The sequence below is a fragment of the Pelophylax lessonae genome (assembly GCF_965119305.1).
Source record: "Pelophylax lessonae genome assembly, chromosome: 4".
Lineage (NCBI taxonomy): Eukaryota > Metazoa > Chordata > Amphibia > Anura > Ranidae > Pelophylax > Pelophylax lessonae.
This window is the reverse complement of record NC_138771.1, coordinates 593,163,183-593,180,880: the sequence shown is the minus strand read 5'-3', so window position 1 is coordinate 593,180,880 and position 17,698 is coordinate 593,163,183. Positions and strand designations below refer to the sequence as shown.

The window sequence follows — 17,698 nt, the reverse complement described above, 5'->3', positions numbered from 1 at the left end:
GCACAACTGAAAAAATAACTGTACAATTGCAATTTGACTGCAGTTTTGAGCAAAACTAAATCTGTTTTTGTCAGTAAAAAGGGGAGAATAGGGTGACAACCTTATCAGTGGACTGCTGCTCCTTTATTGTCCAGTCAAAAGCTAAAGTGAGCCCTGAACCAGGCTGTATTGCTGAACTGGAACGTAGTCAAGGATCTAGCTGCTTTGAAATAGACCTCGGCGCGGGGGCGCATGCCTGAAGCCGGCAGAGACTGACATGTCTCACTGAAGCTCCATGGCTCTTGTGGTAACATGGTCAGATAATACACCTGGACAGCTCCCGAATTACTTTAAATAGCAGTGCCCGTCCTTTCTGCCATAGCGGAAAACTGATTTGGTATACAGCTGGTTCCGCCCATGGACAAAACCAAAGATAGGAAAGGAAATTCTTGTCAGGACAGTTTCCAAGATGGCGCTTCCTCAATTCTCTCCCACAGGCGGACCTGATCGGATGCTGCATGTACCTCTATGGAGCAGCGGATGTCAGTGGTGACATCTCCGCTGACACCCCCTGCTCTCCGATCCTGTCCGTGAAATCCAGACGGATGGAAAATAGGACAGACGGTCCCTTTTCATCCGATCTCCCATAGAGGAGAGCGAGAATCTGACAGCTCCGTCTCTGCAAAGTAAGCGGAGACGGACCTGTCATCCGCCTGCTCAGCGGGGATAATCGGATCGATCCCCGCTGAGCAAAACGGAGTCCGCCGGGCGGGAAGCCCGTGTGAATGGACCCTTAGAAAACAAAATGGATGACTTAGCCCCGGTTCACACTAGGGAGACCTGTGAGGCGACCTGGTCGCCTCACAGGTCGCCGCAGGTCGCCTCCCATAGGAAAGCTGCGGACCCGTTCTAATAGGAGCGACACAAGTCGCTCCGACCAAGAAAAAGGGTCCGGAGCTTCTTTGGGGCGACCAGGAGGCGACCGCCATAGACTTCAATGTTATGAAGTCCGTGGCGGCCGCTCCGAGGTCGCGGCGCGCTGCTCGCACCGCGATCTCGGAGGTCGCCCCTGCAAGTAGCGTCGCTCATATGTGAACCGGCGCTTAGAAATAAACACTTAGTCTCGTGCTACTAAATTAGAGAACCTTAAAGAAGAAAATATTATTTTACAAAATCGTCTGGAGGACTTTGAAAACAGAGCACGCCACTCTAATCTCCACAATCGCAGAATTTCTGAGACAATTATTGACCTCTATTCTACTATGACTGCGCCGTTTCAAGAGCTGCAACCGTCAATCCCTGTTGAATGCTTGGAGGTTGGAAGGATTCACAGAGCTCCAACAATACTTAAGCCCGAAGGTCCACCTCATGATATAATCGCAAAATTCTATTTCTTCCGTACCAAAGAACAACTATTGGCTGCTGCACGGGATAGAAAATCTTTTACTTTTCAGGGACGCTCTTACCAACTTTCTGCTGACCTTTCCCCAATCACAGTCGCCAAAAGGCGTGCACTTAAACCTCTCCTTCTAATCCTCCAGCGACACCAAGTACCCTATCAATGGGGTTTCCTTTCTCAGTGCAATTTACTTATCAGAACACTAAATACACTTGCCGTTCTTCAGATGAATTGCAAAATACTTTACAACTGATAGAGGGATTGGTGGCTCCTGATGGTCATCGCCTACACTCTGCATCCTATTCCTCACAAGGATCTTCCAATAACCACTTACCGCATACTAACGTACCGGTACGTCGGTACACTTTGCGGGGTTATACTGGGATGATGCCTCTAGTTAGAGGCATCATCCCGGTACCATGGTTTGAAGCCGACGGTCGGCTTTCCGTCGGTGACGACCGATGCGGCTCGGGAGCCGCTCGATCGTTACCCGGGGGGCGGGAGTGGACGTCCCCCCCCTCCCGCCGCCTTCCGTGGCTTTGCTCGGGGCTCCCATCCCACCGGGAGCCCCGAGCACCCAGCCGGCATGTCCGCCGGCTGGATGGAGTCCCGATGAATGCCGGAAACGGCATCGATCGGGTCTCCGATGACGTAACCCGGAGGCGGCGTCCATGACGTCACTTCCGGGTTACTGTGCTGCAAAAGGCGGCAGATTTGAAAAACGGCTGTATGCAAAAATGCCGTTTTTGGCGCTTTGCATACAGTGTAGTGGAGGGGTCTAGGGTCTTTTAGACCCTCGATCCCTCCATAAAGTGTACCTGTCACTACATATTGGTGTCACAAGGGATGTTTACATTGCTTGTGACAGCAATAAAAGTGATCAGATTTTTTTTTTTTAAAAAAACCTGTAATAAAGTTTAAAAAAAATAAAAAATAAATAGGAAAAAAAAAAAAATTTAGCCGCCCCCATCACCTTTAGCTCGCGCACAAAAAAAAACGTATACGCAAGTCGAGCCGCGAATGAAATCGCTGTTCAAACCCCACATGTGAGGTATCGCCGCGATCGCCAGAGCGTGGGCAATAATTTAAAAAAAAGAGCTACACTCTAACTCTAAACTGGTAACTGTTAAATAAATTTAAAGCGTCGCAGATTGAGATCTCTATTGACCGTAGTTTGTCGCCATCCCACGGGGGGGCGCAATTTTAAACCGTAACATGTTGGGTATCTATTTACTCGGCGTGACATCATCTTTCACAATATACAAAAAAAATGGGCTAACTTTACTGTTTAGTATTTTTTAAATGCAGTGAAATGTGATTTTTCAAATTCTTTCCAAAAAAATGGCAATTTAAAGATCGCTGCGCAAATACCGCGTGACAAAAAATTTTGCAATGACCGACATTTTATTCTCCAGAGTCTTTGCTAAAACAATATATATAATGTTTGGGGGTTCTAAGTAGTTTTCTAGGAAAAAATACTGGTTTTAACTTGTAAACAAAAAGTGTCCAAAATAGGGCTGGGGCTTAAGTGGATAATAAGGGCAGCAGTGGTCGAAAAAGTCCTTCTAGACCATGGGTGTCCAACCTTTTGGCTTCTCTGAGCCACATTGGGTGTAGAGAAATTTTCTCGGGCCGCATCTAAAATATATACTATAGTTAAGGTAGATAAGCAATAAAACGCAGTCGTGCCCTCCCCATGCCGCCTCGCCCCCCCCCCCCCCAGCACTAATTTAACACAACTAGAGGACGATCAAATGAAATGGAATCAATATACAGAGGATTGCTTCTTCTGAGAGATATTAAAGGAACACTCTAACCACCATGACCACTTCAGTGATTTGAAGTGGTCATGGTGGTAGGGGTCAGAAACACTGCACATGCTGGGATATTTACAGTTATGTGCTGGGGGATAGTTCCACTCCTAGCACATATGACTTAGGCAGCCAGAATATGTCATGTCCTTATTCATACATGTATGAACAAGGACATGACATATTATGACAAAACGCAACTAGTTATTAAAAAACATATTGCAAAAATTTACACACGCTAATGCACATACCTTTACTACTTATTTTGTAGACTGCTGGTGGGTAATGCTGGTGGGTAATGCTGGCGGGTAATGCTGGTCATGCGGATACTGCTGGAGGAAACAGCGGCTGCAGTAGAGAGCAGAGCCGCTGCTTCCTGTATGGCTCCTGTCACAGGCTGAGGAGGAGTGCATTTCATATCACTCCGCCTGTGACAGAGCCGGAACTATACAGGAAGCAGCAGCTCTGTCACTGACTGCAGACATCCGAGGTCTCCCGCAGCAGCTGGGAGATCGCACGGCACTTGCAGCCCAGTGCATGCCCATCCAATGCAGCATAAATAGTGCCCATCCAATGCAGCTTCACCAGTGCGTGCCCATCCAATGCAGCCTCACCAGTGCATGCCCATCCAATGCAGCCTGATCTGTGCCCATCCAATGTAGCCTCACCAGTGCAAGCCCATCCAATGCAGTCTGCAATGAAGATAGAGGGGAGCTGCTGGATTACACAGAGTGGGAATCTCCAGCGACCGCTGTCATCCTGGACCGGCTCCTATATTAGACGTCACCAATGTGCTGTCTATCACAGGAGTTAGTCAAGGAGGCGGGGCTTCGTATGACAGTGGCCGCCGGGTAAGCAGGAGAACCCTCCTCTGTTTGTAATCTGGCTGCGCTCGCCCCCCTCCTCCCCTCCCCTCCAAGGCGGCCTCTGTCTACAGTTAGTTGGAACCCGCTGTGGCCGTGCCCCCGACTTGACTTCCTTCCTCCCCCAGCAAAAAAAAAATTGTCAGGGGGCAGTGGGCCGCATTGCCTGCGGTTCTGGGCCGCATGTTGCCCCCGGGCCACAGGTTGGACATGCCTGCTCTAGACGAAGTCACTTCCTCTCTCCTTCTACTGATCCTGCAGGTGCTATGGACTGATGACCTTTTTCTTTTCCACAATGAATCCTCTCTTGTGTTCAGACTTCCTGGTAATTGGTATTACCACCCCCCCCCTTTTTTTTTTTTTTCAAAACATATCTCATAATTACTCATTTATATTCCGCTAAACGGGTTAAGCGCTAAATATGGTTTAACATATATTATATACATTGATTGTTATTTATATGTTATTTAGGTGTTGCAGCAATGGGTCTGTATGCACACCGAAATATGTTTTTGTGCACACAGTGAAATCTAAAGAGTTAATTCTTCACTTGAAGTGGAGCTGTTTTTTTTTTTCCCAATGTATCTCATAGTTATGAGATAGTTGCATCCAATTTAATATTTAATATAAACATATACGTAGATTGTTGTTTTTGTCAATCTAGGTGTTGCTGTACCCGCTTAAGTGCAATGGGGCATTTCTTTTTCTTTTTTTTTCCCCTTTAACCGCTTCCGGAGCGCCCAGTGATACTGTGGCAGGGCAGCCCTCCTGCGCGAACTGACGTATGTATACGTTGGTCGCGTGTCTGCAGCTAGAAAGCGAGCGCACTCCTGCCCCCACTCATCAGCGGGGACTTCGATGCATGGGGCAGGTGGCTCCGATTTCTGCCTGACACCTGCGATCGCTCCCTGCTGAGAGAGGACAGTCGGCTGTTGTAAACACAGCTGACCATTCTTCTGTCTGGAATGATCACAGAGCTCCTGTAATCCTTCTATATAGGATCACATGTCTCTATGGTCATTTCACTAGCCCATCCCCCTCACAGTTAGAAACACGCCCCCTAGGTACACATTTAACCCCTTAATAACTTACTGTTTTAACACCTTCCCTGCCAGTGTCATTATGACAGTAACAGTGCATATTTTTAGCACTGATTACTGTAGCAATGTCATTGGTCCTCCCATTTTTGTAAATATTTTATTATATCTTTTCATGTGACAACACTGAAGAAATGACACTTTGCTACAATGTAAATTTGCTGTCCCCTCAAAATAACTCTACACAGCTATTAACCACTTCCGGACCACCCGCCGTAGATATACTGCAGCAGGGTGGCTCTTCTACGTTGGTCACGCGCAATAAGCTAGGAGGCGAGCGCCCCCACTCGGCAGCGGGGAAGCCGATGCACAGGTGAGGCGGCTCCGATTGCCGTCTGACACCCGCGATCGCTCCCCGCTGAGAGAGAAGAACGGTCAGCTGTTGTAAACACAGCCCACCGTCCTTCTCCCTGCAATGACCATAGAGCCCATGTGATCCTTCTATATAGGATCACATGTCTCTATGATCATTTCACAAGCCACGCCCCCCACAGTTAGAATCACTCCCCTAGGCTCACATTTAACCCCTTGATCACCCACAGGGTTAACCCCTTCCCTGCCAGTGTCATTATTACAGTAACAGTGCATATTTTTACCACTGATTACTGTAGTAATGTCACTGGTACTCCCAAAAGTGTCAAAAATGTCAGTTAGGGGTCTGATCTGTACGCCGCAATGTCGCAGTCCCGCAAAAAATCGCAGATCGCCGCCCTTACTAGTAAAAAAAAAAACAATAAAAATGACATAAATCTTTCCCGTAGTTTGTAGACACGATAACTTTTGCGCAAACCAATCAAAATAAGCTTATTGCTTTTTTTTTTTTTTTTTTTACCAAAAATATGTAGCAGAAAACAAATTGGCCTAAAATGTTAAAAAATTTAGATTTTTATATTATTTTTTTTTTTTTTTGAGAATGTTATATAGAAGAATGTGAAAAATATTGGGGTTTTTTTTTCGAAATTGTCGCTCTTTTTTGTTTACAGCACAAAAAATAAAAATCACCCAGGTGATCAAATACCACAAAAAGAAAGCTCTATTTGTGGGGAAAAAAAGAACATCAAATTTATTTGGGTACAGCTTCGCACGTCCGCGCAATAGTCCGTTAAAATAATGCAGTGCCGAATCGCAAAATAGGGCCTGGACATTAAGGGGGCAAATCCTTCCGGTCTTAAAGTGCTTAATGTCTAAACCACTGGCAACAAAATTGAGTACACCCCTAAGTGAAAATGTCCAAATTAGGCCCAAAGTGTCAATATTTTGTGTGGCCACCATTATTTTCCAGCACTGCCTTGGACATGGAGTTCACCAGAGCTTCACAGGTTGCCACTGGAGTCCTCTTCCACTCCTCCATGATGACATCACAGAGCTGGTGGATGTTAGAGACCTTGCGCTTCTCCACCTTCCGTTTGAGCATGCCCCACAGATACTCAATAGGGTTTAGGTCTGGAAACATGCTTTGCCAGTCCATCACCTTTACCCTCAGCTTCTTAAGCAAGGCAGTGGTCGTCTTGGAGGTGTGTTTGGGGTCGTTATCACGTTGGAATACTGCCCTGTGGCCCAGTCTCCGAAGGGAGGGGATCATGCTCTACTTCAGTATGTCACAGTACATGTTGGCATTCATGGTTCCCTCAATGGACTGTAGCTCCCCAATGCCGGCAGCACTCATGCAGCCCCAGAACATGACACTCCCACCACCATGTAGGCAAGAGACACTTGTCTTTGTACTCCTTACCTGGTTGCCGCCACATAAGCTTGACACCATCTGAACCAAATAAGTTTATCTTGGTCTCATCAGACCACAGGATATGGTTCCAGTCATCCATGTCCTTTGTCTGCTTGTCTGGCTTTCTATTGCATCATCTTTAGAAGAGGCTTCATTCTGGAACGACAGCCATGCAGACCAATTTGATGCAGTGTGCAGCGTATGGTCTGAGCATTGACAGGATGACCCCCCACCCTTTCAACATCTGCAGCAATGCTAGCAACACTCATACATCTATTTCCTAAAGACAACCTCTGGATATGACGTTGAGAACATGCACTCAGCTTCTTGGTCGACCACGGCGAGGCCTGTTCTGAGTGAAACCTTAAAATTTAAGGTTAAATTAAATTCCTCTAACGCACTTTTCCAATCGAACCCTACCCCCACAACTAGATTACAACTCGATAAAGCACGGCATGATCTTGATCTGTTTCTATCTGACTCTGCTGATAAAATGTTCAGTCAATCTAGACACATGTTCTATCATAAAGCTAATAAACCTGATACACTTCCAGCCCAAAAGTAATATGAGGAAGTATTACTTTACTGAGAGAGTAGTGGATGCATGGAATAACCTTCCTGCAGAAGTGGTAGCTGCAAAAACAGTGAAGGAGTTTAAGCATGCATGGGATAGGCATAAGGCTATCCTTCATACAAGATAGGGCCAGGGACTATTCATAGGATTCAGATATATTGGGCAGACTAGATGGGCCAAATGGTTCTTATCTGCCGACACATTCTATGTTTCTATGTTTCTACCCTTAAAAACCGATTCGATTGAAGTTATCCCGAGACACATATTCTAGTAACCCTGTAAAGATTCTCTATGCTTTCCAGAAATACCTTGCCTCCGTATATAAAATGGAAGGCCCTTTAGACCAGATTGCAGCAGATTCCTTCATTTTCCCATTACAGCTAAAAAGAAAATAAAGTTAATTGTATCTAAAAACAAAACATTTTTTTCTTTTTATTGAGCGGGGACGATTTTGATCCTCTGTCAGGTTTAATTGCAACCTGTGACACCACTGGAGACATTCACTCTCTCTAATTTGCCTGGTGACCATTGCCATTGGGATTGAAAATAAGGAATATCCAAAAATTAAGTTGTCATTAGGACAATAGGGGAGTAAGTCTTTCTTTTATTTTCTGTTGTATTTCTTGGACAGAAAGAGAAAAGAAATCTCCCCAATGGGACACAGAAAAAAAAATTACCTAGGATTATAATTATTACTGACTCCACCCAGAATTGAAAAAAATGTTTAATATAACATTAGCTGATTTTGAGTTTGTGGGCATAAACCCTGAGATTCAGAGTCAAAACGTATAAATTCCCAGGTAATTGAATAACTTTATAAATTATTTTATTAGCACTTCCAAGTAAAGTGACAATGGACCTGGAAGAAGAGCTGGAGGAGGGACAACAACGTGAAGTCACCTGCACTGTGTTTGATGTGGCACCTTTAGCCAATCTCGAGATTTCTGTGATTAGAGGAGGGAAAGTGATTCTCTCACAAACATTTTCAAATAACACCGAGACAGGCAAACAGACTCTGTCTGAGTCATTCAACTTTGAAACCAGTCGAAGGGACAACCTTCAAGATTTCTACTGTCAGGCCACCCTAGAGCTTGGGACAGTCGAAGATAACATGGTACAGTCTGAGAAAATCAACGTGAAAATATTTCGTGAGTACTGCTATTTAAGTTCATTGCATAACATATCCCAGAAGTAAAACTAAAGCTGTTTATGATGACTCAGGGTGAGTGCTATAGAGCACTCCACAAAGTTGCAAAGCATTTCATGAAATTGCAGAGGGCTTCATGAAATTGTAGAGTGCTCTATTAATGTACAGAGTGCTCCATAAATTTGCAGAGCGCTCTATAATTTTGCAGAACACTCCAAAACTTTGCAGAATGTTCCATAACATTGCATAATGCTCTAAAAAATTAGCAAAGAGTGCTGGAACTGTGCTGGAATTGACTGTCTTGCTACTGTTGTGAAGTATAAGTAATAGTATTGTGAATTCTCTGTTGCAGTCCCATTCCTTTTCCTATGCAATCTATGGTGTTTTAAAAGACTCAATGATGAAGTGAGTGAAGCAGTGGATTAATCGTATAATTGGTCATGCGTAGGATCGTGCATAGGGGTCATTGTATACAGACATTCGTGTTTTGCTTCTAATGGGTTTAGAAGGCGATTTTCGAATTTTGAATGGGATCTTAGGTCCTTTGCAAATTACTCACATGATGCTGAGAGATAACCTCAAAACAATGCTTCCAGTTAGTCACAAGGAATACACACACATATTGTTTTTGATCATTTCATGATAATACTGAAAAAGTTATAAATAAGAAGGAATAGGAATTTTTATGGAGAGCAATAGAAAAGCTAACATTGCCAATCATTTTCTAAAAAAAATGTCTATAGACTTGCAAAGCTGTAACTAACTTACAAGGAGCAGGAGTGCAGAACCCTTTTTAGTTTTCCCATGGGCCCCACTAGAGTCTGTGGCCCCTGACAACCACTCATTCTGTCCCTAAATATAATCTGCCAGTGGGTTCATTTGACAGACAGGTTTCTTCTGGCATTCACCTTTTTTCTGCTTTGGTTCAACTCTGACAATTACTCCAACTATTACTCCACCTAGAGCTTTGAACATGTAATACCTCAATCCTAAACATCACATTCAGATTGTCATAACTTTCTTTCAAGGCAAATAATGATTGTCCAAGAAAGGGATGGGAAGAGTGTAACTAATAACTATACTAGATCTCCTGGCACCATATTGAATGGATTATGTAATTGACACTGTGCTTTAGCAAACTTTTTTAAAATTGTGTAAAAAAAAAAAAAAAGTATTTCTTCCTAGGTGCAAATTGAGTACAACTTCAGAAAAATGCATTGACATCAGTCAATGATATGACCAACATCGTAACCACATGATCAGGAACCACAATGGCTCATTCCCAATCATCAGTCTACAAACTTTCTAAGCAAAGTTTACTGTCCTTCAGGCTTTAGGGGGGGGGGGGGGGGTAGAAGGCAGCCAGTGGAAGTAGAAAATACCTTGACATCAGTGCCTCATCATTGGTTTTGATGGGCAAAATAGTGCCCCATTGTTGATAACAATGAGAAAATGAGTGCCCCATTGCTGATATCAATGAGAAAAATAGTGCCATATTGCTGATATCAATGAGAAAAATAGTGCCCTATTGTTGATATCAATGAGAAGAATAGTGCCCTATTGATGGTGTCAGTAGGGAGAATGGTGCTCCATCAATGGTGTCAGTTGGTGGAATAGTGCCCCAAGGGCCAGATAAAGTCAAAGGGCCACATTCGGCCCCCAGGCCGCACTTTGGAGACCACTGGTCTAGACCCACAGCAAGAAAAGCGCAGAGCTACGTAAGGGATCATGCAGAAGAACATTAACATACAAACTTAAGAAGTAAAGAGTTTAACAAGCTTTTAACAGGCTTTAGCTCAAACACTATTGCTAACAAGATAAATCATTATATACCCAGGGATAGAGGACTGTTCTGTGTAATCAGAAAGAAAACACTGGCATTAGATCAGTTGTTTTAAGGGTTGGCATCCTGACACTGTGTACTTTCAGCGGCAGACTGTTTTAGCTGACAGATTGTGTAAGCCAAAATAGGGGTTTAGAAGTGCATAAACAAAGCTGGAACTATATTTAGAGAAAAGCAAAGGATAGTGGTAGAGTCAGGGTTTAGTGGGTAGGGTAAAGGAACACTGTCACTTTGCCCATTCAGGCCAAAGTGAGAATGTCTGCACATAGCGCCCCCCCCCAGTCATGTATACTCACTCACCCATGTTTCTTGCCATCTCCCCACTTCAGAATCTTCCGTCTATGTTCCTGTGCTGATTGGTGTTGGTGCTTAGACAAGAGGATGATATCATAGCACCTCCCAAGTTATATTATTTGGGCCTGAATCAGGCCTGGCCCAAATGATGTAGCATAGGAAAGGCCGCATGCTCCACCATACCTTAAAGCACTGCTTCTGTAGTGAGAGCTCCGACAGTGTGGGGAGGTTGAGGAAGAGTGTAGAAATAAGGTGCGCTAAACTCATATAAAAGGTGATCCCTGAAATTAGGGAAACAAATCACAAATGTGATTAACAGATATAGTGGTGTAAAAAAATAATCAAAGTATATATTATACCAACGAATAATACATGTTACATGTGCTCTAGTATATCAACTGAACTATCAAAGTGATTAAAACACTCTTCAACATAGTAGGAAACGCGTCAGAAGGGAGCGTCGCAACGTCATCACACATCGCCGCAGACCGCACTGCAGGCGACCGCGGCCTCTTTCTCTCCATTGCCGTACTACATGCCCCGAAACAAGCCGTTTTTATGTAAGTGTAACCTTATTTATTATTAAACAGTCTGTGAGGTATTACACTATTGTGCGCTTTTGTTATTTCTGGGGCACTGGGAGATAATTCCGGACCTTGGAGGAGCCATATACAGACCTAGGGATCACAGAAGGGACACCCACCACCCCTGTGAAGTGTATGTCTATGCCTATACCCAAGAATTATTCTGGTAAGAGGCACATCCTCTCATTTAGCGTGGTCTCAGGGATCCACTGTGGTTTTTTTACACCTGGATTTGTGCTATATTACGCCCTTACATATCCATCCTTCTGGTAAGGAGCCAATCCAGAGTTGGTGATGGGAACACTTGCACTTTGATTTGCTGTGGATTTTTTCACCAAGGAGTTCATTTTACTCACCATATCACTTGGACTATTTGGATTGGACTTTATATATTCTTTGCCAATTTTTTGCACTACTATGTTGAAGAGTGTTTTAATCACTTTGATGTTCAGTTGATATACTAGAGCACATGTAACATGTATTATTCGTTGGTATAATATATACTTTGATTATTTTTTTACACCACTATATCTGTTAATCACGTTTGTGATTTGTTTCCCTAATTTCAGGGAACACCTTTTATATGAGTTTAGCGCACCTTATTTCTACACTTTTACTACTTTTATTATTTTAGGTTGCAGCTTTACCACATTGTATCCTGCGCACTTTCCACATACACAGGTTGAGGAAGAGTGGCTGGGTCAGTGTACATGCCTGGGGGTGATTTAGGTGTAGACACTGTCACTTTGCCCTGAATGGATAAAGTGACAGTGTCTCTGAGTGTAGTGTATGAATGAAATGAAGTGTTGGTGGGGGTAGGTGTTACAGGCTCATTTTAGAGGTTAGATTGAGAGTTAAGATGAGTTAAGGGTAATTGTGTACTGTTTAGAGGTTAGGAACAGTTTTGGAATTTTAGCAATCTTGGTTGTTATAAGAGCCAACATCCCTATGTTAAGAACTACTGGCCCTAGTCCCAAAAAAAACAAATGAACTGTTTGACTCAAATGTGTGGGTTTGCAGCAAAAGTATAGGATTGTTTTTTTAAGGCAGATTCTTTGGACCAGTTTATTTTGCTGTCACTCTGTATCTGTTTTTCTATTTCAGAAGAGTTTTTCTTTAATAAAACGATGTGTCTTAAACTTGCTTTTTGATATCTTCTTCCTCAGAAAGACCACAGTTGCCAACTATCTCAATAAAACCTAGTGCAACTGCCAAAGAAGGTGAATCTGTAACCGTGACTTGCCATTCGGAGGGATTACCTGAACCCGAGTACTCTTGGGAGCTTCCTACCAATGCTCATGTGACTTACTCCCAGGATAAAAGTATTGTTAATATAGCCAAAGTCACTTTTGCACACAAAGGTAGCTACCTGTGTATGGCCAAGAACAAACATGGAAGAATTCGTGATGAGAAATTTTTAGACATTATAAAAAACCCTGGAGGTAAGCAATAGTCCTAATTATATTACCAATAATTTGATGGGGGGAAGACAGAGTTGGATGCAAAGTTTCTATAATATTGTAATAGCTTTTATAGTCAAATGCACAATGGTAGCACAAGGCAGCCACTTCATTGTTTTTTTCATAATTATTGGTTCTACAAAAAATGTACATTCCTAGTGATAATCTAGGGCAGTAGTGTTCTCAAAATTCAATGTAAGTTGGCCAAACCACCTCAACTGTTATCTAAGAAAGTATGCTGGACAGGTCAGCAGAGATTTTGCTTGCTGAACCCTGGAGAACTTCCTGGGGATTTACAAAGTGTCCACATATCTTTTTGAAAACCATTGTCCATAATTTGTGTTGGTGGTAGTGTTGAGCGAACACGGACTGTATTATTCGTGTTCGTACCGAATAATTGGATTTTTGTTACCCAAACACGGACCCGAAAACTTTACTGTATGTTCGGGTTTAAAATCCGTGTTCGGTCATTTTATTTCCTGTTTTGTATGTAATGGCGCGCTTTTAATGGCGGGCTTTCAACAGCCAATCAACAAGCGTTTAACTGGTGTGCGCCATCACAGCCATGCCTACTAATGTATTAGTAGCTGTGATTGGCCATCTGAAGCATGTGACCATGTCTTTATAAGTTCGAGAGCCCCAGCGCGCCGCGTCATTCTGCTGTAGTTTAGGGACAGAACACACATCATACGTGCTGGCTGCTGATTAGGGACAGACAGTGATTCTGTGAAAAATTGTGTCCGAAAAGAATGCAGGGACAGGTCGGAGTGCAGGCAGGGAGAGTTATTAGAGCATTTTAGGGCGAGGCTGGAGATTAGGCAGGGTCAGTCTTCTACATCGATTTTGCTGTGTGGGGGGGTGGTGCAGTGAACGATCTTATTGAGCATATTAGGGCCAGGCTGGAGATTAGGCAGGGACAGTCTACATCGATTTTGCTGTGTGGGGGGTGGTGCAGTGAACAATCTTTTTGCCCTCACTTGAGCCCACTGAGGAGGAGGGAGAAAAAAATCTATTTTTATCAGTCTGTTGTGTGCAGCGTTCAGCTATATTTCACTACAGATTGCTGTTCTAATCTGCTATTAAAAAATTAATTTAAAGGGGAATTTTTTTAAGAGCACTTGCCATGCTCTTAACTACATTTTGCTGCCATTTGCAGCACTCTAGCCCTTTCCATTGGTGTTTTAGAGCCATTTTAGTGCCTGAAAGTTCGGGTCCCCATTGACTTCAATGGGGTTCAGTGTCCGGGTAAAGTTCGGAAAACGTCTGGGACACGGACCCGGACTTTTTTTTCAAGTTCGGCCGAACCCGCCGAACACGGACATCCAGGTGTCCGCTCAACTCTAGTTGGGGGTTGTCTTCCCTGGTGCCTAGATCCACTTTTATGCTCTCAAAGGAAACATACAAAGTTCTCCTAAAGTAAGGTTCTCAAAGAAAATTCCATGTAAGTTGGAAAAACCACCTCAACTGCTATCTTGAAATAAAGAAGCTGCTAGTTTTGATGTGTTCCCAGATAGTCAAATTGCTGTATTAGGTAGAAGTGATTGTAGCCATAGTTATATTGTACTGTAAATGACACTGATTAACTTTCTTGTTTCAGTATTCTGATACCCAGAGGTTAAAGCCAGCCACAGACTGAGCGATCACTCGATATTTCCATCAACACCATCAGTGTTGATGGGGGAACCCCTCCCTTGGAGCTATTGTGTTCTCCTGGTTGTGGGGGGGGGGGGGGGGGAGCCATCCCGACTGGGAGAACACACAGTGATTATTGCTAGCAGCTGTAGCCGCTGAAAATAGTTGCATGGAAACTCGGACAGGCTGGTTGTACACAAGTTGATTGGTCAACAAACAGCCTGCCCATTAGTGGTTGAGTCTCAGCCGATTCAGCAGGAATTCAAACCATCTATGGCCAGCTTAAGTTAGAATTTATTGTTGCAGTTGACAGCAATATAAATCAGTGGTAAAGCTTATGAAGTTGAAATCAATAGAATTAGTGTAATTGATCCAAGGTTGTCGGGCTTTCAGAAATGTATCATGTTTATCTAAAAGGGTAGCAGTGATTTGTTTATTGAGGAAAATATGCAGAGACCCACCAACTATCTTAAGCCTAATACACACTATTAGTTTTTGTTTGTTCCACCCAGCCTTTTGGCAGACCTATTTCGGTCATGCCCTTTCGACAGAAGCTGGACGTTTAGCGGGCTTCTGTCAGACTGGCTGCTGTATACAGGGGCTGAATGTCAGCTGGTTTCTATTGATCTTGCCGATATTGCACAATATTCGGCCCTTGTGTGCAGAGGCGGCTCTAGGCTTTGTGAGGCCTTAGGCAGAATTTAGACATGAGGCCCTACTCACCCCCTTTGCAGAGGTTAAAGAGGTTGTAAACTCGTTTAACTTTTTTTTTTTTTTTTTTTACAACCTGAAAGACAAACACATAATGAGCTAGTATGTATCGCATACTAGCTCATTATGAAATACTTACCTTACAACGAGCCCCCGCCGTGCCGCTCACTCACCTGTATGACGGGCGACATGTTCATTCGCCCATCTTCCGGGATCGCGGCATCCGGCCATCTGATTGGCCGGAGCCTCGGTGACGTCACTCCCGCGCACGCGCACGGGAGCCGACGGTCACGGCACGGGACTCTGAAGGAACGGCACCAGTGGCCGTTCCTTCAGAGCGCATGCGCCAGTGACGTCACTGGCTGCATGTAAGGTAAATATCTCCTAAACGGTGCATGTATAGGAGATATTTACAGTACTTATAGGTAAGCCTTAATATAGGCTTACCTATAGGTAAAAGTTACAGAGGAGGGTTTACTTCCTCTTAATGGAAGAACCCAGAGGCTGATTACTGCTGCTTGTGTGGGTGGGATGTGTACTGTGGCAATCACATGGGATGAATAGGAGAGGGATGGGACTGGGAACCATGGGGTTGGGGAGAAGGAGGAGGGAGTAAAAAGGGGGGAGTGGGAAGATGATGAGGGATGGGTAGAGGAAAACTGGAGTGAAACTGGGGGATCCTGGTCTGTATAGCAATAAAAAAGAAGGATTTGTACTCGCATGAGGGGGACGGACAGGGGGACAGACAGGGAGACAGGGGGACAGACAGGGAGACAGACGGGGGACAGACGGACGGACAGACAGGGGGACAGACGGACGGACAGACAGACGGACGGACAGACAGACAGGGGGACAGACAGACAGGGGGGACAGACAGACAGGGGGGACAGACAGACAGGGGGGACAGACGGACAGGGGGGACAGACGGACAGGGGGGACAGACGGACAGGGGGACAGACGGACAGGGGGGACGGATGGACAGACAGGGGGGACAGACAGACAGGGACAGGAGGACAGACGGACAGGGGGACGACCAGTGGGACAGACAGACAGCCAGGGGGACAGAGAGGGAGACAGGGGGACAGACGGGGGACAGACGGACAAGGGGACAGACAGGGGGACAGACGGACAGCTAGAGGGACAGACGGACAGATAGGGAGACAGACAGACAAATAGGGGGACAGACGGACAGATAGGGAGACAGACAGACAGATAGGGAGACAGAAGGACAGATAGGGAGACAGAAGGACAGATAGGGAGACAGACGGACAGATAGGGAGACAGACGGACAGATAGGGAGACAGACGGACAAATATGGGTACAGATGGACAGATAGGGGGACAGACGGACAGATAGGGAGACAGATGGACATATAGGGGGAGAGACAGACAGATAGGGAGACAGATGGACAGATAGGGTGACAGACGGACAGATAGGGAGACAGACTGACAAATATGGGTACAGATGGACAGATAGGGGGACAGATGGACAAATAGGAGGACAGACGGACAGATAGGGAGACAGACTGACAAATATGGGTACAGATGGACAGATAGGGGGACAGATGGACAAATAGGGGGACAGATAGGGGGACAGACGGACAGATAGGGGGACAGATGGATAGATAGGGGGACAGATGGATAGATAGGGGGACAGACAGAAAAGAGAAAGAAAGGAGGGGTGGGAGAAAGAAAGGAATGGAAAAAGATGGAGGAAGGGTGCCCCTTAGATCAGAGTACTCACTGGAAGGGATGGATGGATGGATGAAGGGATCAGGTGCCAGCTTTCCTCTTCTTCTTCCTGGTTTTCAATCTTCCCGCCCACACATCATCTTCTGAGGAGAAAGCTGTCGGGGAGTGTGGGCGGGGCAAGCATAGGTGGAGAGGTCGGGAGGAGGAGCAGAAGCAGGCAGCAGATCTCTCTCCTCCCCCGTCTGTGGTCTGTGAGGGAGGGGGAAGTGTCACGGACGCGACTTCAGTATTTGGCTGTGATCCGGAGATGTCAGTGAGCTCCCATTCATGAGCTGCTCCTGATCACTCCCCGGATTCTCCTGCTTACAGATTGGCTGGGACTCGGAGTCAGGATTGTGCTGATGGCAGGGAGATCCCTGCTGACAGCCTCAGAGGCAACTCTTTAACTCGGCAAATTAGGCGGCCGCGAGGCCCCTGTGAATGCGAGGCCTGAGGCAACCGCCTAATTTGCCTAATTAGAGAGCCGCCTCTGCTTGTGTGCGGCCCTTTAGACTTTAACACACAAACTGTAAATGGTGCACACAACTTCCAAAGAGCTAGCTTTAATTGTCCATCAAAATCTGCAAGGGCATCTAACACTACCCTCTCCCCAGTGCTGCTGTTCAGAAGTGTCTTCCTTGTTCCTCCAGTGGAGTAAAGACACCACAAGACAGGAATCGTGTTACTGGCTGGATCACTAGGGGAAAAAAAGGACAAAAAGTCTAAAAAAAAAACAAACGAATACAGCCACTACATTTAAGGAATGGTATACCGCAATATATTGCATTTTTAATTTTTTTAGCTTAACCAATTAAGGACTTTATTTTTTACTAGTAATGGCGGCGATCAGC

The 17,698-nt window shown here is 44.9% G+C and overlaps 1 protein-coding gene across 2 annotated transcripts in view; it reads left to right on the top strand.

The window, feature by feature from the left end:
• LOC309553199 (vascular cell adhesion protein 1-like) overlaps positions 1–17,698 on the top strand; it is an 87,030-nt gene that overhangs the window by 31,995 nt on the left and 37,337 nt on the right. For both annotated transcript variants that reach the window (XM_082254145.1, XM_082254144.1), the window contains exons 3-4: positions 8,280–8,594; positions 12,481–12,756. In XM_082254145.1, coding sequence (XP_082110271.1) covers positions 8,280–8,594; positions 12,481–12,756 — 591 coding nt within the window. The remainder of the gene's footprint in view (positions 1–8,279; positions 8,595–12,480; positions 12,757–17,698) is intronic.